The sequence below is a fragment of the Pongo pygmaeus genome, chromosome 12 (genome assembly GCF_028885625.2).
Source record: "Pongo pygmaeus isolate AG05252 chromosome 12, NHGRI_mPonPyg2-v2.0_pri, whole genome shotgun sequence".
Lineage (NCBI taxonomy): Eukaryota > Metazoa > Chordata > Mammalia > Primates > Hominidae > Pongo > Pongo pygmaeus.
The window spans coordinates 101,141,038-101,163,575 of record NC_072385.2 but is presented as its reverse complement, the minus strand read 5'-3'; the positions used below and the strand labels follow the sequence as shown (position 1 = coordinate 101,163,575).

Here is a 22,538-nt window from a genome sequence, read left to right as displayed (position 1 = left end):
TGGACTGTTTGATCGCAAAATACACCATCAGGATGGGGAACCCCTCAAATACCCAAAATCCCCTTTCAGGCCATCAGTTTTGCTCCTCTGTGTTTATAGTCCTAAGAAGAGTTGCTTCCTAGTTCTTATCATTTGGTTAGAAGGGCGTGTGAAATTCAGATTCTGCTATATGACCTCTCTATTCACTAGGGTAAATTTTTGTTAGATCTGTCCTAATTTAGTCATATAGTGATACTCAGTATTGATTTCAGTTAGAGTGTGTCACTTAAAGGAGTTCTCCTGTCGTTCCCAAATGTGAAGGCTCTTTTATGTTTCTGTTTAGAATCTGAAGGACCTGAGAAAATACCATTAGCCCTTTGTGACTTTAGTATTAGTTCCAGTTGAGTTCATCCAATGTTTATAGACTACCTACTGTTTGCTGGGTAAGAATATTCCAAAGATGACTAATAGACAAACTTACTACAAACACAGTTATAGTCTGATACGATAGATACACATGAGCGAATATTTTAGTATGACAGTGCTAAGATAAAAGTATGTACAGATTCCAAATTCTATGTGGCTCTCATATTTACAGCTACATATTTCTTTCTCTGCTGTCCTGCTCTAAAGCAATGATCCTCTTGGTTTGTATCTTGCATAGATTCCTTTCTGAGATTTCTAGGACTCCTGTGATTTTCCACACTTTTAATAAAAAATCCAATGTTTGGTGGAAATTAGCCTTATATGGAAAAATTTAGTTTTGATCTTCTACTATCAGTAATTTTTTTCTCTTTGACCTCACCTTCTTGGTTCTTCTTGGCTAAGTTCTGTAATCATCTATTTAATAGTTGACAACAGCAATTTTTCTGTTTTTGGAGAAACTACACAGTTGACCAGTGTGATTATTTATGGAAAATATTAATGTTTCTAGAAGCTCTTTCAAGTCCCCTCTTCCTAGAGGTAGGGCAGCCTCAAGTGTCTTGCTTTCCAGTCGGGTTTTCTAATGGAAGGAGTTGAGGAAGAAGATAAACAGTTTAGGGCTTACTGCTTCTTTCAACCTCTCTGAGGTAGGTAAGCCAAAAATGAAGAACAAACTCTCAAAATGTTAGTTTAGCTTGTTCATGGTCATTCATTTAGTAAGTAGATTTGACATTTGAAATATCTGATTAAAAGCACATACATCCATGGCCGGGCACGGTGGCTCCTGCCTGTAATCCCAGCACTTTGAGAGGCCTAGGCAGGCAGATCACAACGTCAGGAGTTCGAGACCAGCTCGCCAGCGTGGTGAAACCCCATCTCTACTAAAAATACAAAAATTAGCTGGGCATGGTGGTGGGCACCTGTAATCCCAGCTACTCAGGAGGCTGAGTCAGGAGAATCCTTTGAGCCCGGGAGGTGGAGTTTGCAGTGGGCCAAGATCACGCCACTGCACTCCAGGCTGCCAGCCTGGGCAACAGAGTGAACTCTGTCTCAAAAAAAAAAAAAAAAAAGCACATATATCCTCACATATCTTCTTGTAGTTGGAAGTCTATAGACTAGATTATGCAACACAATTTTTTAGTAATATGTTAAAACTATTTTGGTTGTAAAATAATTAACACATACTAGCTTAGGCAAAAAAGGATATTTTATTGGTTCTTGCAACTGAAAATTCTAGTAGACTTCGCATGAGAGCTCTTGCAGGGGCTCAGATGATATCATCAGGACTTTGTAGCTCTCTCCCTGAGGCAGACATGATGGCCACAGGAAGCCCAAGTTTAGTAATCTCAGTGGAAAAATATAGTCAATTCCACATCTCTAAAGAATGATTCAGTGGAGGACCGAAGGGCTTGAGTCGTGTGCCTTCTGCCATCTCATCAGATGGGAACTAACTGGACCACACATGGAGTGGGTATTCCTCAGGGAAGAGGAGTTTAATTTTCAGAAGATCAAGGAAGGGATGCTGAGCAGGAAAAAAGCAACTGTGATGTCCCCTGTGGGGTGGGAGTTTAATGACCTAAATCTGAAGTTGCAAACTGGCAGCTTATGGGTGAATATAGGCCAGAGAGGCAGTTTTTTTTTGCCTTACACAGTGTTTTGAAAAATAAATAAATAAATAAATAAATATTTTAAGGATATTTCATCTAAAAAAATCTAGACTTCTTGGCCTCTCTTAAAGAATTGAAAGATGTGGAAACACTGAGTGGGCAGAGTCCCATGTTGGTGTCCTAACTGGCTGGAGCTAAGCAGTGGCTCTTTCCTTTGGATGCTCATCTACTAGCCCACTATATTCATCTCAAAAATTGGCAAGCATCTCTGGGCAATTTAGGGTATGACCCTTGCTCTAAATAGTGCAGGTTTCCCTGGTCAAGTAAACAGCGTGTTATTCCGGTTATAATTACAAGTTCTGCTTGAGTCTTGGCCAACTTAGTTTTATGCTGAGGTAGTCATTGCCAAAAAAAAGTATTAAAATTAATAATTAGTTGTGTGGAATTACTATAGATTGTTGAAACAGCTTAGATTTGTATGTATGTGGAGGGGGGGTAATGATCTTTGGGGTTTGCATCTGACAAGATTCTTGCAAGCGCTGCAGGTTCATTGCAACCAGTTGCTCACTTAAATGTTTTTGTTTGTTTGGGGAATGTATTTTTATTATTTTTAATAGACATTTAGATGGAAAGTTTCTTGCATCCTATAAGAATGCACATCTGGCTGGGCACAGTGGCTCACGCCTGTAATCCCAACACTTTGAGAGGCCGAGGTGGGTGGATTACCTGAGGTCAGGAGTTTGAAACCAGCCTGGCCAACATGGTGAAACCCCAACTCTACTAAGAATACAAAAAATTAGCCAGGCGTGGTGGCACATGCCTGTAATCCCAGCTACCTGGGAGGCTGAGGCAGGAGAATTGCTTGAACCTGGAAGGCGGAGGTTGCAGTGAGCTGAGATTGCGCCATTGCACTCCAGCCTTGGCAACAAGAGTGAAACTCCGTCTCCAAAAAAAAAAAAAAAAAAAAAAAAAAAAGAATGCATGTCTATATATTCCCATGGGGAAATAGTAACCCGTAGCCAGAAATTCTAAAGCTTTTGCATTCTGTGAAGATTTATGGCTATTCACATTTTGATATTGCAGAAGTGATGTTATATAGGCCCTGGTACTTTATTTGTGTTCACTGGGCACATCTTTTGTAGCTCATTATTTGGTAATAAATTACGTAAATTGAGTGGATAAGTGGAGGAAGACAGAGAAAACAGAACATTTTGGAAAGAGTGAAGAAGACTGAGGAATGCAATATGACTAGCTGAAGAAAGGAAATACTGCCAGCATTGCCCTTGGGAAAGATAATTTTGTTGGCAGAACGAAGAGGTATAAAATCTCAAGGAGAAAGAATTAACTTATCTAACACAAAAATGTGGGATAGAATTTGAGGAAAGAAGAGGTCAGTTCAGACCAAGCAGGGTGACTGCTCTAGTGTTTCTCACCTTCTCTGGAAAGTTACACACTCTGGCCCTTCAGACCCATCTTGCAGTGAATAGAATATCCAGAACTGATGCTGGGTAGCAACAAGTTACACACCATCCACTATGTTCCTCATTCTTAAAAGAGTTGTGGTGGGTGGGAGTTGGTGGAGGAAATATATGAAATCCTGAGTACCCTAGCATTTCCAAATGTGAAGATTTTCCTGATTATGATTTCATTTTTCATTTGTATACAGATGCTTCTTTACTTACAATGGGGTTACCTCCCAACAAACCCATCGTAAGTTGAAAATAATTGTAAATCTAAAATGCATTTAATACGCCTAACTTACTGAACGTCATAGTTTAGCCTATTCTACCTTAAATGTGCTCCAAACACATTAGCTTAAAGTTGAGCAAAATAATGTAACACAAAACCTATCTCGTAATAAAGTGTTCTGTATCTTATACAGTTTAAAGTGAAAAGCAGAATGATTATATAGGTACTTGATGTACAGTTTCTACCAAATGTGTATTGCTATTGTACCATTGTAAATTTAAAAAATTGTATGTCAGACCATCGTAAGTTGGGAGCTGTTTATATTTATTTTGTCTTCTTTGCAATGGTTGCAGAATACTAGGTATTAAACTCTGGTAAATCTTCACAATCTATACTATAGTATAGTTTGAAGTAGAATAAATATTTGTAGAATGATGTTTTTAACCAAGCAGGTTCTTTGAGAATATGATTTGATGTCTGAGGCCTTGGATCCTGTTTTTGGCGTAGGGTACCTGGGGAATATAGTATTTCCCTGTAATCCTTTTTATTTCTGTAAGATTGGTAGTAATGTCTCCTCTTTTCTTTCTAATTTTAGTAATTTGATTTTAAAGATTTAACTTTTGGTTTTTTGATTTCCTCTATTATTTTTTGATCCTCTGTTTTTTAAATTTATACCCTAATTTTTATTTCCTTTCTTCTGCTTGCTTTGGGTTTAGTTTCCTGTTCTTTTTCTAGTCACTTTTGGTGGAAGGTTAGATTATTGATTTGAGAACTTTTTTTTCAATATAGGCATTTATAGGTATAAATTTCCATTGAATCAGGCTTTTGCTACATCCCGTAAGTTTCAGCATATTTTGGTTTTGTTTTTATTAATCTCAAAGTGTTTTTAATTTTGTTGTAATTTCTTCATGTCATTGATTATTTAAGAGTATATTGTTTAATTTCCACAAAATTCCTTTTGTTATTAATTTTGAATTTTATCCCAATTGTGGCTGGAGAACATACTTTGTATGACTTCAGTCTTTCACATTTGTTGAGACTTATTTTGTGGCCTGTCATATAGTATATCCTGGAGAATGTTTATGTGCACTTGAGAAGAATGTGTATTCTGCTGTTGGCTGGAGTGTTCTTTAAATGTCTGTTAGGTCTAGTTGGTTTATAGCATTATTCAAGTCTACTTACATCTTTTGTGTAGTTATTCTGTCCATTTTTAAAAGTTAGGTATTGACATTTCCAAATATTATTGTTCAATTATTTGTTTTTCTCTTTAGTTCTTTCAGTTTTTGCTTCATGCAATTTGGAGTTATTTTAGCTGCACATATATTTGTGATTGTTATATCTTTCTTGATGGAGTGAACATTTTATCATAAAAATGTGCCTTTGTTCTAACAATTCTTTTTTTTTTGAGATAGAGTCTCGCCGTGTTGCCCAGGCTGGAGTGCAGTGGCGTGATCTCGGCTCACTGCAGCCTCTGCCTCCTGGGTTTCAGCAATTCTCCTGCCTCAGCATCCTGGGTAGCTGGGATTACAGGTTTACACCACCATGCCTGGCTAATTTTTGTATTTTTAGTAGAGATGGGGTTTCACCATGTTGGCTAGACTGGTCACGAACTCCTGACCTCAGGAGATCCGCCCGCCTCAGCTTCCCAAAGTGCTGGGATTACAGGCGTGAGCCACCATGCCCGGCCTGAGTTATATTCTTAATGCCCGTACTGGGGATTACTTAAAATAGTTGATTTTAAGGCTTTGTTTAGTAAGTCTAATATCTGGGTATCCTCAGGGATAGTTTCTGCTGATTGCCTTTTCCCTGTATAAACATACTTTCTTGTTTCTTTGCATTTGTTTGCCCCAACTGTTATTTACCACCTCAGGCAGCTGCAAAATTAATCAGTCATTTCTAGTTGTTTTTTGAAAGACTTTTCACTGAACAAGCTTAGAATTAGGTCAAATAAAGAGAGTCTTGCAAGTGAGCTTTTCCAGGGAATCACTAGACTGGGCATATGATGACAGTTTTCCGGAAATGCAGCTTTAAAGGTGTTTCAAACCCATTCTGCCCCCTCCAGTGGCTGCCAGGCCACTAGTTTTCACGATGATTGCAGGCTCTTGGTTTTCAAGGCTACTACAGAACTGGAGAAGAGGTGATTGGAATGGTACAAGTTAAAATGCCATGAAGCTTGCTCTTCTTACCAAGATTTAGCCATTTCTCTTGAATAAATGCTTCCTGTATTATTGCAAGTCTTTGGTTAATTTTCAGAGTTCTGAAAAAGTTGGTTCTGACACTTTTGGCCAATTTTCTGGTTATTTTATAGTGGAGGGAATTTTCCGATGTCCTTATACCGTTGCATTTGCTACTGTCTGCCTGTGGAATAATGTTGAACCTAGAATCAAGTTCCTGCTTTTTAACTTAGTGTTTCTTGGGTTTTGGGTGACCAATTGACAAGAAATCTAAGCTTTTATTTCCTTCTCTCAAAAATGGGCATGTTAATATATACTACCTGGAATTATTGTAGGGATTACATGAGATCATGCATTTAAGAATAAACTGGATAAAAACTAACCTATATATTACTACCAAATGGAAGGATACATAAGTTTAAAAGGTAGAAATGGGAAAAAAAAGATTTTATCACTTAGGCCTGTTTTATGGAAGCAGAGCCAATTTGAGTATTTTAGAGAATAAGGGGTTTACTAAAGGAGTTTAATCTTAACACAAATGTGAGAAGAGCTGGGGAAATGAAGGTATGGAAGAGGGAATCCGAAGATCAAGGCAAGAATCATTGATTAGTCCACTTGAAACATTGGCACAAGTGGCTAAGTCAGAACTTAAGGGAAATCCAAGGAACCAAATACTTTCAGCCATTGAAATGGGACCATGAAGCAGGGGCTTGTGGAGGGATCTATGGAAAACCATTATATCTATATAGCTATTAACCCTGTGAGTCCACACAACAAATGTCTCATGGGGCCTGGGGTTGCTGTAGGTCAGCAGAGCCAGCGGTTAGAAGGGCAAGGTAGACACACAGAGCATGGGTTCTAGGATCTGCAGAGCATCTCCACATCTTGTTTGTTACCATATTAGACCATGACAACTTTCCAAGAGTAAAGGCTGTTGCTTCACTTCTGCCTTTCAAATCCTTGATAGGTTCTCCTATGATGAACTCTAACATGAAATCAGAAGGAAAAGGGATTTTAGGAAACAGTTTCCAGTTTAAGCAAGTTGACATAGCATAATCCAGTACATATGACTATGCAAGGGTTTAGTTGTTTAACTTGGGAATTTACTTATTTGGAAAGTAGCAACATACTAGCAGGTACAGATTATTCCATAGATTGTGTTACATAAAGAAGAGTTTCTAACGTGGGGAAACTTTTTAAAAGTTTCTTCAGACGGGGGTTTAGATATTGAAACATTCTTACAACATATAAAGTTAAATATTTAATTTAACAAACCTTGATTTATTTAATAGATGAGTTCCTTAGAGGTGATACATCAAATGGATTTTTATAAACTCAACATTTCCCTAATAACAAGTATTCATATCAGCTATATGATAATTTTTAATTGGTTTTCAGTTGACATTGGCACAGAAGTTTTTTAAATCTTAGTTTGTGTTTTGTTAGCATGATGTCGTCAAGGCCATGGGTTGGTGAGACAATCAAGGTCCTTGCAGATTAAATTATATCATAAAGTCCATGTAGTTCTGAGGCAAGATAGGACAAGTGTACTTCTCTCTGTGCTGGTAAAAGGCTGCTATATCTGGTGTTGTCTGGTTGTTGTGTAGAGAAAAGCACATTTGCTGTATCAGTACCCTGCTTCCCATGTAATGATTTATTCCAGCAGAGATTATGTCCAGAACAGTAGCTGTAATCAGAGCCACCACTATGTTAAGTTTATCATAATCCATGACATTTTCCAGGACCCATTTTTGTTCTGCTCAGTTTAAATGGGTAGGTTAAACCACACACCCACACACACACACACACACACACACATACACACAAGTTTTTGATAATTACACCAACCTCTGGTTTACTAGATATGCAGTGTTGCTTTGAGTTTACTCTTTTAATGAGAAGAGTATGTATGCTTCAGGGGCTTTTGCTTGGCCCTTTATACTGTAGTAGCACTTACTAGAGGATCTGCTGGTTGCTCAATATATCTAATTCACTGTACATTCGCAGTGAAGGGAAGAGAAGGGAACTAGAGAAATCACCACTAGATAGATTCAGGCCCAGATTACTGGGCCTACCATGGGATGGACAGACTTTCATTAACCCAACCACTCATCACGATGTTCTGAGTCCCAAAGGGTTAACATTAAAGAGCTAATCCTAAGAAGATGGGGTATTTCTATTTTCCCAGGATACAATTACTTGGCAAATATTTATGTTTACTTCTTTGGGAAATACTAGGGAAGAGCTATGATATATCCTTGTTATGTTATTCCAGAGTCCTTCCTGAATGGTATTGGCTTCTTGTTTATTTTTATGTAAAAGGCTGTGAGTCTTTGAAGTGATTCAAAGATAGGAACTGGGTGAGAGACAATGTCTTAGCATGGAGACTCAGGTCAGGCATCTAGTCTCCAAACCTAGAAATTTTTTTCTTTAATGTTATACATATCAAGTTTGAACTTCATCAGCTGCCCATCTAGTTTGGAACTGAAGTTTCAGGATCAGTCAGTCACTACTTAAGATCCATGCTAGTCCAACCTAATTATCTAATTATCACTCTGGCCATGCTTATTGCAAATAACTATGCTCATCATGCTTCCACGTTCAGTGCTATCAGCAAGTCTCTCCCACCCTGGGTTCTAACCACCCCCATTAAAATCAGGAAGCCCATTTCAACAAAAGGACCTCCAAGCTTTTCCCCAGCTTACATGGAACATCTACCATAGCACTTTTCAAAAATGCTGGTTCTCCCATTTAAAATGTAAAAGGAGTATCCTCTGGGCCCTGTTGGGGACGTAGTTAAGGGGTAGATGAGCAGGTTGCAAGTGATAAATTAACAACAGCCTTTTTGTTCTAAGTTATTGGATGCCTTCCTGTACATTACACAAAGGAATTTCTGGCATCTCAACTTTGTTTAGTTTTGGCCACATTTGAGTCCAGATTTTAGTCGAGCAGTTGAGCAAATAAATTAGAACTATCCCCAGCTGCTTGAGTTAGCACTGCGAATCAAAAATTTCTGATGAATATCTTAATTCAGCCTAATTTAAATTATGATCCTTTTTCTCTCTGGTCTAGCATGGTTAGAATCTCTTTTACCATGTGGTCCCAAGGTTTTCCCCTGTAAATTAACAAAATCAACTGTTCTTTTTGCATGTTGGTTTATTTTTATGTCTGAAGGCAATGAGGGATGGAAGGGTACAGTCATTATGGTGTCTTTAAGCAAAGTAGTGCTAGTCTTATCAGATATACTCTGCTGGTATAGGAAATTTAGTAGATTTGGAGAACTTCTGTTATTTAAATCCTCCCAAATGTTCTCCATTTAAATTCTTGGATCCTGCTCTTTCATAATCAGTGCCCTCTTCTGCTCCTGGCCAGGATGAAGTAACTGGTACTAGACTTACCCTCTTTCTTTAAACAATGGTTGCAGTTCCTATTGCTGTGTAACAAACCTACTTAAAATTTAGTGGCTTAAAACAACAACAATCATTTGTTTCCCTCTCATGGTTTCTGTAGAACAGGAATTTAGGGAGGGTTTGACTGAGCAGTGGTCTGGCATCACTCACGTAGTTGCAGTCAGATGGTGGCGGGTCTTGGACACTTGGGGACTGGCTAGGCAACTCTCTTCATCTAATCTCAGGGCCTCTCAGTGGGATTTCTCCACATGAATTAGCTTGGGCTTCTTCACAGCATGGTGACTATAGGGAGTAGGACTACTTACCTGGCAGCTCAGGACTCCAAGCGAGGATTCCAAGAGAACCACACAGAGGCTGACTGGCCTATTATGCCCCAGCTTTGAAAGTTGCATAGTGTCACTTTTACCATAGTCCCAAGCCCACCCAGAGCAATCGCTAAAGAATATAAAATGATATATAACTGAAAGCCAATAGAGAAAATAAAATGGAAGACTAAAGCATACTCGATTAATTCAATCAAATGCCCTAACTTTTTTTTTTTTTTTTTTTTTGGTGACAGAGTCTCTCTCTGTCACCCAGGCTGGAGTGCAGTGGCTTGATCACAGGTAACTGCAACCTTCGCCTCCCACTCTGCCTCCCAGGCTCAAGTGATTCTCCTGCCTCAGCCTCCTGAGTAGCTGGGATTACAGGTGTGTGCCACCACGCCCAGCTAATTTCTGTATCTTTAGTAGAGATGGGGTTTCACTATGGTGGCCAGGCTGGTCTCGAACTCCTGGCCTCAAGTAATCCACCCACATTGGCCTCCCAAAGTGTTGGGATTACAGGCTTAAACCACCACGTCGAGCCCAAATGCCCTAACATTCACATAGAACTAGTGAAACTGGGCCAGGCACGGTGGCTCACACCTGTAATCCCAGCACTCTGAGAGGCCGAGGTGGGCAGATCACTTGAGGTCAGGAGTTCGAGACCAGCCTGGCCAACATGGCGAAACTCTCTCTACTGAAAAATACAAAAATTAGCTGGGCGTGGTGGTACATGCCTGTAATTCCAGCTACTTGGGAGGCTTAGGCTGGAGAATCACTTGAACCCAGGAGGCGGAGGTTGCAGTGAGCCGAGGTCGTGCCACTGCACTCCAGCCTGGGCGACAGAAGCGAGGCTCTGTCTCAAAAATAAAAATAAAATAAAATAAAAAAGAACTGGTAAAGCTGAATTCATTATACATTGTAATTCAGCTATCCTATAGGAGCAGTATCTACCTACCTTTGATTTTGGCTATACCAGGTTGGTAGCTACAGGGGAAAACAAATTCTTTTAGATAATCTTAGAAATTCCCGGATTCTCTGACCTGGGGGATTTAAAACACTGAATGTCATTTGCTTTCTTTGAGCTGTCTAGTGAACTTGGAAACAGCCAACTTACCTCACAGTTGTATTCCCTCATAATCTCCTATCACTCAATACACAAAGCTGTGCATTAGGTAAGTGTCTTAGTTCTGTTACCACACATAATAATTTAAGTAATTCTTTCATGGGATGTCATGGACTACCAGTGTTTCACCCCATCATGATCACTGCAGCCTCTCTGTCTTCAAACCCAACCAGATCAGATACCAATCATGTTTCCATTTCCTCCAGGAGTACATTGCCTGAAATCATTTCTATACACAGTTACTATAATGGTCATTGTTTAATTACAGACCACTACAGTATACTGTAACTGGCTAAAGCAGAAAGGAATTTATTAGGTGAATTGGCCTCCAGAATTTCTGGGGTGATGTGGGTACCATACCGTCAATGCCAGGCTGTCAAGAGAAATACCTTCAATCACATGGTAAGATGATTTCAGCAAAAATTCTGCTGCGGCTACAGTCTGATGTTGCGGGAAGTCAGGGACCCCAAACGGAGGGACCAGCTCACAATCCCCAAACGGCAGAAGAACGTGGATTGTGAAGATTTCATGGACATTTATTAGTTCCCCAAATTAATACTTTTATAATTTCTTATGCCTGTCTTTACTGCAATCTCTAAACATAAATTGTGAAGATTTCATGGACACTTACCACTTCCCCAATCAATACCCTTGTGATTTCCTATGCCTGCGTTTACTTTAATTTCTTAATCCTGTCAGCTGAGGAAGATGTATGTCACCTCAGAACCATGTGATAATTGCGTTAACTGCACAAATTGTAGAGCATGTGTGTTTGAACAAATATGAAATCTGGGCACCTTGAAAAAAAGAACAGGATAACAGCAATTGTTCAGGGAATAAGAGAGGTAACCTTAAACTCTGACCGCCGATGAGCTGGGCGGAACAGAGCCATATTTCTCTTCTTTCAAAAGCAAATGGGAGAAATATCGCTGAATTATTTTTCTCAGCAAGGAACATCCCTGGGAAAGAGAATACGTGCCTGGGGGTATAGGTCTATAGACGGCCACCCTTGGCGTGCACGTCTTTTATGGTCTGTAGACTGTAGGGGTGAAATAGACCCCAGTCTCCCATAGCGCTCCCAGGCTTATTAGGCAGAGGAAATTCCCGCCTAATAAATTTTGGTCAGACCGGTTGCTCTCAAAACCCTGTCTCCTGATAAGATGTTATCAATGACAATGGTGCCCAAAACTTCATTAGCAATTTTAATTTCGCCCCGGTCCTGTGGTCTTGTGATCTCGCCCTGCCTCCACTTGCCTTGTGATATTCTAGTACCTTGTGAAGTACTTGATGTCTGTGACCCACACCTATTCGCACACTCCCTCCCCTTTTGAAAATCCCTAATAAAAACTTGCTGGTTTTTGCGGCTTGTGGGGCATCACGGAACCTACCGACATGTGATGTCTTCCCTGGACACCCAGCTTTAAAATTTCTCTCTTTTGTACTCTGTCCCTTTTTTTCTCAAGCCGGCCAATGCTTAGGGAAAATAGAAAAGAACCTACGTGACTATCGGGGCAGGTTCCTCGATAGTCTGTGGTTGAATACATCTCTTTATAGGTGATTAGAGTTATAGTTAGATACTTTAATAGCTATTGTATTATGTTTAAAGAGAGGAATTACATGGATTATATTCTAAAACTTTATGTTTATTTTGACTATTTGGGACTTAAAAGTATTTTTTCTTAGAAACTGTTTTATAAATTCCAGTTTCACCTTCAGATTAGGTCTAATAGCATACATAACCCGTACTATATCAGAAATGCAGAGGAACCAACATCAAAAGACACTTTTAGAAGCACAGTCTTCTTTTAAAAGATTTTACAAAAATTAGATTGCTTAAGGAGTATAGATATGCCCAACATAAAGAAAATCAAATATACAGACTTTCGGATTGCCAACTGATGTATGTTAGGGGCTTTAAAGTCTCATTTTAGCTGCTAAAGGATGGCTTTCCTGGATATGTACATCCATTTTGGCAATGGCTATCTTAGCGTCCTTGGCAGCACCACTGCTGTTTACATGAAGACGTGTGCGTGAGGATGCAAAGTAGAGCTACTACTGTGCTTCTTGCTCTATGTTGAAGTTTATCAGAAATGGGGTGGTGGACATGGCGGTGGGAGGGAGTTGAGGAGTGGTGGCAACAAGTACACAATTAGCCTGAGTGATGAGGTAGCTCCAAACTGTGGACATGTGAGAATAATGCCGAAGTCTGTGCAATGTATTGAGGATGATTTTTAATTTCTAAAGTGAATGAGCTGTCTGGAATCAGATAGGTCTAGTATGAGCAAGTTTTATCTGTGAGGTAGGATGTAGTTTGATTAAGAGGTAGGTTTTAAGCAATGCCTATTAAGTTGTATGTAAATTTATATTTACATACAACTTAATTTAATATATTGAATTAGACATTGCTAAAAACCCCTCCTTTATAAATTCCTCAGTGATCCCAGGCTCGCCAACCATACCATTTTGAAAAAGGAAAAACATGCTTTTCATTGCCTTTGGGTAGAGGTGAATGAAAGATACTGCTCTAAGATATGGTCACAGTGTCGACACCTGGAGCAGGTAATGAGTCCACCTGATATCATTAAGTAAACCTCTCTTCGGTGCCTTTCCTTGAGGACCCCAGAGGGCCAGTGAAGAAGTGTTCCCCTTTTATTCCCTGTTCCTTTCTTTTACTTGCACCTTAGAGGCATACCTCTTTTTATTACACTTCACTTTATAGCACCTCACAGATACTGCGCCTTTTACAGATGGAAGGTTTGTGACAACCCTGTGTCAAACAAGTCTGTCAGCACCATTTTTCGAACCACATGTGCTTACTTCATATCTCTGTGTTAGCATTTTTTTAGCAATTAAGCTGTGCACATTTTTTTTTTTAGACAAAATGCTATTGCATGCTTAATAGACTACCGTATAGTGTAAAAACAACTTTTTTTTTTTTTTTTGAGTCAGAGTTTCACTCTTGTTGTCCAGGCTGGAGTGCAATGACTCAGTCTTGGCTCACTGCAACCTCCGCCTCCTGGGTTCAAGCGATTTCTCCTGCCTCAGCCTCCCACCCAAGAAGTTGGGATTACAGGCAGGCACCTGCCACCACGCCCGGCTAATTTTTGTATTTTTAGTAGAGACGGGGTTTCACCATGTTGGCCAGGCTGGTCTTGAACTCCTGACCTCAGGCGATCCACGCGCCTCAGCTTCCCAAAGTGCTGGGATTCCAGGCGTGAGCCACCACGTCTGGCGAAGAACAACTTTTATGTGTGCTAGAAACCAAAAACTTTGTGACTTGCTTTATTGCAATATTCACTGTATTGCAGTGGTCTGGAACCAAACCCGCAATATCTCTGAGGTATGCCTGTATTTATTTTGTATTGGTCCTCTTACTCAACCTGTGTCCTTGATGTGTGAAATAAGAAATCTCAAATGTTGAAAATAAAAATTTGGATTGTGTGAGATTAAAGATGTATATGTGCTAAAAAAAAAAAAAAAAGCAGTTAATCACTCTTAAGCAATTTCATTATTTCTGTTGTTTCTAGGCAGAAGAAATCCTTAGACAAGAGCTGGAGAAAAAACAAACGCCAAGTTTATACTGCTTGCTTGGAGATGTCCTTGGAGACCATTCTTGCTATGACAAGGCCTGGGAGTTGTCCCGGTACCGCAGTGCTCGTGCGCAGCGCTCCAAAGCCCTCCTTCATCTTCGGAACAAGGAGTTTCAAGAGTGTGTAGAGTGCTTCGAACGCTCGGTTAAGATCAATCCCATGCAGGTTAGACAACTCATAACCCCCTGCTGCTCTCAGCGCTTGTGCTGTTCTTTGGATTTGATCTTACAGAATAAGTACCCATTTTCTAACCTGATAACCAGTGAGTTTGTTTTTGACAGCTAAGAACTTAGTCTCTAATACAATTTTTGCTTGTTGCAAACTTGCTTGTTGCAAAAAGTGGATAGGTAGGTTTTTTAAATTCACTTTCTATTACTTTAACTTTCTGTTTCCTTTTGTTATTTTTTTCGCTTATCTGTCCTTAACTGACATACAACTATTAAAATTAGGTACAATTTTGAGCAGATATGTTAGGAAGAAAATGAACAAGAGCCAAAATTGCAGACAGCATAGGACTTTGCAAGTATTTGCTGAAATCAGTAATGAAAGAAATGAAAGAAAAACCTTTATATAAATAGGATAGCATATAGAAGGGATTCTTGATCATTTTAAGAAAAACGTGTATTTATATACACACAAATAAATTTAAATGTTTAAAAGTTTTTAAATGTTTGAAAAAAATAATACAAAAGGGTCTGGATCTTTAAACTAAGTGACATGATAAATCCATAGCAGTGGACCTAATTTTGAGGGAAAAGAGATTAACCTTATTTTGTACTTAATGATATTCAGTTATCAGAATGTTTTATTATTAGAAATGGTCATTTTCTACCAAACTTTATTTATAACTGCCTTCCCATTTCACCAATCAAAGGCACGTATAACTGTCAGTCATGGCTCTTGAAAAACATGCACACTGATTTGCTGTAATCACCAGTTAAAATACTAACTTATAATTAGTGACTAATGTTCAACAAGCACTTACTATGAGCCAGGTAACTCATTAAGCATTTTGCTAGTATTCGAATGGTCTGATTCCAGAGCCTACACTGTCTTTTTTTCTTTAATTGCGGTAAAAAAACATAGAAAAATTACCATCTTAACCATTTTTAAAAGTACAGTTCGGGGCCAGGCATGGTGGCTTACATCTATAATCCCAGCACTTTGGGAGGCCGAGGGATCACTTGAGCTCAGGAGTTTGAGACCAGCCTGGGCAACTCAGTGAGACCTCATCTCTGAAAAAAATATATAAATAAAATTAAATGAAAGTACAGTTCAATAGTGTTAAGTACATTCCCATTGTTGGGCGACCAATCTCCAGAACTTTTTTCATCCTGTAAAACCAAAACTCTATACTCATTAAACAACTCCCTATTTCCCCTTCGTTCCCCATCCTGGCACCTGCAACCACCGTTTACTTTCTGTCTTATGATTTTAACTGGGTAACTGTCTTATGATTTTTACTAGGTAACTCGTAAAAGTGGAATCATGCAATATTTGTCCTTTTGTGACTGACTTATCTCACTTAGCATAATGTCCTGAAGGTTACTTCATGTTGTAGCATGTGTCAGAACCTCCTGCCTTTTTAAGGCTGAATAATATTCCATTCTGTATACATACTTCTTTTTGTTTACCCATTCATCTGTTGATGGATACTCGGCTTGCTTCCACCTCTTGACTACTGTGAGTAGTGCTGCTGTGAACATGGGTGTGCAGAAATTGTCATTTTTGAACTGGATAACTGAGGGAATGCGTTTTACATTGAAAAAAATCAGAAGTGCATTTTTTAATGATGGATTGAGCTAATTGCTTACTTTCTGAACTCTGGATGGTGAATATAATTAGAACTTTCCAAATCAGGTAAAAAGCCTGGAGAAGAGATTAGGACAGGTGTAAGTACAGAATATCAGCAGAAACTAATGGGTGTATTTGACAGCAAGGATGCTTAGAGTATACTAAGGAATTGGTTTTTGTTGACAGTTTGCTCTAACTCAGTGGTTGTCAACTGGGGATGATTTTGTCCCCCAGAGGACGTTTGGCAACTTACGTAGTCATTTTTGGTTTTGACAATGGGGACATGTGGGGATATGCTACTGACAACTAGTGGGTAGAGACCAGGGATGCTGCTAAACATCCCATAATATGCAGCACAGCCCCCTACAATAAAAATTATCTGGTCTGTCATGTCACTAGTGCCATGGTTGAGAAACCCTCCTCTAACTTGATTATCACTCTATTTTTTTGGGGAGGGAGGGGTTAGTTTTTGTTTTTTGGTAGAAGGGAGAACTCACTCAATATTGTTTTTAAAATTTTACTTTTCTGAAAAACTGTATCATGTCCTTGCATATCTTGGAATCTTCTGCCTAAAGTTTACCCTAACTGCAGTTGCCTTATGAGTGCGGTAAGTGAGTTCCCTCCCTTAGCCTCCCACAATCTCAAGTTAAATCAGTGCCAGGTGCCTCACAGACATGAATTGTTCTCTGCAGCGCACAGTCTGTTCTCAACACATTAGCATTATCCTTTTCCTTCTGCCTTGCTGGCAGCTCCTTCTCAGGCTCCCTTGCTGGTTCCTAGGGGTGCCCTAAAGGCTTAGTCCTTGGACCTTGTCTTTGTCTGCACTTACTTCCTTGATTTCATGTAGTGCTGGAGCTTTAAGTTCCAACTATACACTGACAACTTCCCAGGTTTTATTTTCACTCCTGTCTTCTCCCCGAACTCGACGCCAGTACTTAACTGCTTACCTGATCTCGCCATTCCTCACTCCAGCCTAATATTTCCAGTATCTGAAGTGTTCTCCCCATTCCTAATCCCTCTCCCTCCCAAGCTTATCCTCATCCCTATAAATAGCAACCCCATCCAACCTTGGAGTCATGCTTAATTCCTCTTACCTTTATACCCCACATCTAATCGATCAGCAAGTCCTAGCAGATCTGCCTTCAAAATATGTCCAGAATCAGACTGCTTCTTACCACCTCCTGTCATCCTGGTCCAAATCCCCATTGTCTTGCACCTGATTAATTATGTTACCTCCTTATTGGTCTTCCTGCCTTTCTCCTTGCCCATCTGCCTGTTCTCAAAGGACATCCACATTTATCTTTCAAACTCAGGTCAGATATGGTAATACCCAGTCTCTTAATGGCTCTCAAGACTTTCCCCAGTATCTAGCTCCCGGCACTTCTTCCTCCTTCCTCCAATTCTCCCCTTTTCTCACCCCACATTGCCCTCTTTGTTCTCTGAATATGCCAGGCACATTCGTGCCTCAGGGTCTTCCTCTTGCTCTTCCTCTGCCTAGAATGTCCTTCTTCCAGATATCTCATTCAAGTCTGCTCCAAGGTCACTTTCTCAGAGGGGCCTTCCATGATCATTCTATTTAAAATCGTACCCCTACCTTATACTCCTAATTTTCCTTCCCTGCTTTATTTTTTTTCCATACCACTTATGTATAGCTTACTTTTTAAAAAAAGTTCTGTTTTGTCTTCACTAGAATGCAAGGCCTATAAAAGTGCCTTGTACATATCAGATATTCAATAAATATTTGTTAAATGGGTGAATAAATAGTATCTTCAACTACTTTTTTTCAGTCAAATATATACTAATTGTCTGCCCTGCACATAGCACTGAACCAAAGAATGAAGACATAGCAGCAGGTCAGCAGATAGTCCCATTTGTACCATGGCAATCTAGTGAAGCAAACACAGACAGAACTAGCTAACAATATGATGCATCAAAGAAATACCTAGCAATTTATATGTAAAGCACCAGTTATATAGAGGCCAAAGAGAACATTTCTACTTTTGGTAGACAATGAAGAGAGGATGTTGGAGTTGGCTTTGAAAGACAGGTAGGACTTAAATAGGCAAAGGAAGGGCAGTGGTGGGGGCATTCTAGGCAGGTGAAGAGTATGAGCAAAGCTCTAGAAACAGAGGTGTGACATGCACATGTATGTTTATTGCGGCATTATTCACAATAGCAAAGACTTGGAACCAACCCAAATGTCCAACAATGATAGGCTGGATTAAGAAAATGTGGCACATATACACCATGGAATACTATGCAGCCATAAAAAATGATGAGTTCACGTCCTTTGTAGGGACATGGATGAAATTGGAAATCATCATTCTCAGTAAACTATCGCAAGAACAAAAAACCAAACACCGCATATTCTCACTCATAGGTGGGAATTGAACAATGAGAACACATGGACACAGGAAGGGGAACATCACACTCTGGGGACTGTTGTGGGGTGGGGGGAGGGGGGAGGGATAGCATTGGGAGATATACCTAATGCGAGATGACGAGTTGGTGGGTGCAGCGCACCAGCATGGCACATGTATACATATGTAACTTACCTGCACATTGTGCACATGTACCATAAAACCTAAAGTATAATAATAATAATAATAATAATAATAAAAGAAAAAAAAAAGAAACAGAGGTGTGTGTGTGTGTGTGTGTGTGTGTGTGTATTGGGGGAACAGAGGTTTGGTGAAGAGGTTAGTTTTTTAGGGTAGAAGGAAATAGGGCAGTTATAGTGGGAAACCTAGACTGGAGCCAGGTTGTGAAACGTCTTCAATGTGAGGCTAAACCGTTGGGTTTTTTATTTGACAGATAGCCATTAAAGGGTTGATTTCTTTGGAGCTTTGTTTTAAATGAAGGAATGTGGTGTGTAAAGAGGTAATTCAGGAATATTGTTTTGGCAACACTGGCTGTAGGAGATTCTAGATGGAGGCTGAGTTAAGAGACTGTAGCAGTAGTTTAGTTTTTTGGTTTTTTTTTTTTTGAGACGGAGTCTAGCTCTGTTGCCCAGGCTGGAGTGCAGTGGCGTGATCTCGGCTTCTCAGCTTACTGCAACCTCTGCCTCTCAGGTTCAAGCGATTCTCCTGCCTCAGCCTCCCAAGTAGCTGGGATTACAGGCACGTGGCACCATGCCCAGCTAATTTTTGTATTTTTAGTAGAGACGGGGTTTCACCATGTTGGTCAGGCTGGTCTTGAACTCCTGACCTTGTGATCCACCCACCTTGGCCTCTCAAAGTGCTGGGATTACAGGCGTGAGCCACCACGCCCAGCCCAATAGCCTAGTTTTTAGCCATGGCAATTATCAGTGTGGGAGGGGCAATAGGAAGGAAGGGATGAAGTGAGGGAAGTCACAGGGGAGAACTTGACAGGGCTTTCTGGTCTCATTATATAATTTAGAATTAATTATTTGAATAGACAAAGAAATGACAATTGCTCAAAGCAGAGTCACAGTATAAATAGATGTTATGTGAGATATTTTGGAGCTTCTCATATGGATCCAATTCAGGCAGGTGGTAAACCATGCCAAAATATGCAGGCATTGGATGCTATAATTGTACAGAACTACTACAAGATGCAAACTTGAACACTATAGACTTATTTTAAGTGTGAACCAAGTTTGAACTGTCTGGAGGGAGAACGCCTATATGCTATGTTGTCTCCTTTAAGACCTGCAATAAAGGGAAAATAGAAAAATGGAATTTAAAAAAATTCTATCCTCTTTTTTTAGACGTATCCAAAGAATTAGGTTAAAAAACAAAATTTAGGCAAACCAAAAGTGGAATCTGAATGGCTTTTGCACATCTTAATAACTTTCTGAAGTCAAATTGGTGTAAGAATAGTTGTATCTGGAAAGGGTTGGGGGAAAAAGGCTATTAACCACATCTTTCATATTTAAGTGCATTTTAAAGTGAAAGCTTAAATAAAAACAAATAACTTCTATAAAGTGAGTGAGAGCTCAAGTTTAAAAAATGAGAGCTCCTATACAAAATAGACAGATTTGGTCTTATATCAGGGATGGGATGCAAAACTAAATACATTGTCTATGGTGCATTCATTAGAGAACCAAAAGACATGTACCACTTATATTTATGCTTTGGAGATTGCTAGCTATTGTTCACTTATACCCACTTGTTTCATTTTTGCAAGTGACTCTTCTGAAACTACTTAAATTCAACCTTAGACTTCTGAGGTTTGTGGGGTAGTGAAAGCTGAAGAAAATGGGAGGAAAATCTGACCAAATCTCCCAGGCACAATTTCCCAGGCAGAAGTTAGAATTAAAATATACATTCTTATTCCTATTCTTAGGTAGTTATTATTCCTTACACTCTACTTTTATGCAAAAACGTAAAAACCGAAGAAATTGCTCAGCTATCAAACCAGTGTATGTAGCACTGAAAAAGAGAAATATTATGTCCTGTCAGTTTTTCCATCTCCCACTTAACACACATACATTTTTCCTTTACTTTTGTCAGTCTCTTCTACCTTTTTAAAAATTTATTTTCCTTAACCTCCTCCTCAGTCAACCAGTCACTCACCTTTGTGAGATTATATGACATTGTGGACAGTATATGTACAAGCATACCACAGAGATAATGTAGATTCAGTTCCAGGCCACCGCAGTAAAGCAAGTATTGTAATAAAGCAAGTCATCCAATTTTTTGGTTTCCCAGGCACATAAAAGTTGAGTTTATGCTGTAGTCTATTAAGTGTGCAATACCATTATGTCTAAAATAACAACAACAACAAAAAAACCTACATACCTTAATTTAAACCTACTTTATTGCCAAAAAAAATGCTAATGATTATCTGAGCCTTCAGTGAGTTATCATCTTTTTGCTGGTGGAAGGTCTTGTCTCAGTGTCGATGGCTGCTGACTGATCAGTGTGATGGTTACTAAAGGCTAGAGTAGCTGTGGCAATTCCTTAAAATAAGACAACAGTGAAGTTTGCTGCATAGATTGACTCTTCCTTTCATGCCAGATTTCTCTGTAGCATATAATGGTGTTTGATAGCTCTTTAGCCACAGTAGAACTTCTTTCAAAATTGGAGTCAGTCTTCTCTAACCCTGCTGCTACTTTATCAATCAAGTTTATGTAATATTCTAAATCCTTGTCATTTCAACAATGTTTACAACATCTTAACAAGGAACAAATTCCATCTCAAGAAACCACTTTCTTTATTCGTGCATAAGAGGCAACTTCTCATTTCTTCAAGTTTTATCATGAGATTATGGCAGTTCAACCACATCTTCAGGCTCCCTTCTAATTATAGTTCTCTTTCTATTTCTGCCACACATGTAGTGACTGTCTCCACTGAAATCTCGAACCCCTTAAAGTCATCCATGAAAGTTGGAATCAGCTTCTTCCAAACTCCTATTAATGTCGATGTTCTGACCTCCTCTCATGAATCAGGAATGTTCTTAATGGTGAATCCTTTCCAGAAGATTTTCAATTTGCTTTGCCCAGATCCATCAGAGGAATCACTATGTATGGTGGCTATATACCCTTATGAAATATATTTCTCAAATAATAAAACTTGAAAGTCTAAATTACTCCTTGTTCCTAGGGCTGCAGAGTGGTTGTTGTGTTAGCAAGCATGAAAACATTAATCTTGTACATCTTCATCAGAGCTCTTGTGTGACCAGGTGCTATGTCAATGATCAGTAATATTTTGAAAGGAATCCTTTTTTTTTTTTTTTTTTTTTTTTAGCAGTAAGTCTCCACAATGGGCTTGAACTATTCAGTAAACCATGCTGTAAACAGAAGTATTGTCTTCTGGGCTTCCTTGTTCCACTTACAGTCCTCAGGCAGAGTAGGTTTAGCCTAATTCTTTAGGGCTGTGGGATTTTCAGATGGTGAATGAGCATTGGCTTCAGCCTAAAGTCACCAGGTGTATTAGCCCCTAATAGGAGAGTCAGCCTGTCCTTTGAAGTCAGGCATTGACTTCTCTAGCTATGAAAGTCCTAGATGACATCTTCTTCTAAAAGAAGGTTGTTTTGTCTTCCTAGAAAATCTGTTTAGTGTAGCCACCTTCATCAATGATCTTAGCCAGATCTTCTGGATAACTTGCTGCAGTTTCTCCATCAGTACTTGCTATTTCATTGTGCACTTTTATGTTATGGGGATGGCTTCTTTCCTTAAACCTCATGAACCATCTCTACTAGATTCAAACTTTCTTCTGCAGCTTCTCCACCTTTCTCAGCCTTCACAGAATTGAAGAGAGTTAGGGCCTAGCTCTGAATTAGGCTTTGACTGAAGAGAATGTTATGGCTGGTTTGATCTATCTAGACCACTCAGACTTTCTCCGTATCAGCAATAAGGCCATTTTGCTTTCTTATCACTTGTGTATTCCCTGGAGGAGCACTTTTAATTTCCTTCAAGAACTTTTCCTTTGCATTCATCACTTGGTGAACAGTTTGGTACAGGAGGCCCAGCTTTTGGCC

At 39.4% G+C, this 22,538-nt stretch overlaps 1 protein-coding gene across 2 annotated transcripts in view; it reads left to right on the top strand.

The window, feature by feature from the left end:
• TTC27 (tetratricopeptide repeat domain 27) overlaps positions 1-22,538 on the top strand; it is a 197,649-nt gene that overhangs the window by 120,735 nt on the left and 54,376 nt on the right. For both annotated transcript variants that reach the window (XM_054475625.1, XM_063648844.1), the window contains exon 13: positions 14,238-14,465. In XM_054475625.1, coding sequence (XP_054331600.1) covers positions 14,238-14,465 — 228 coding nt within the window. The remainder of the gene's footprint in view (positions 1-14,237; positions 14,466-22,538) is intronic.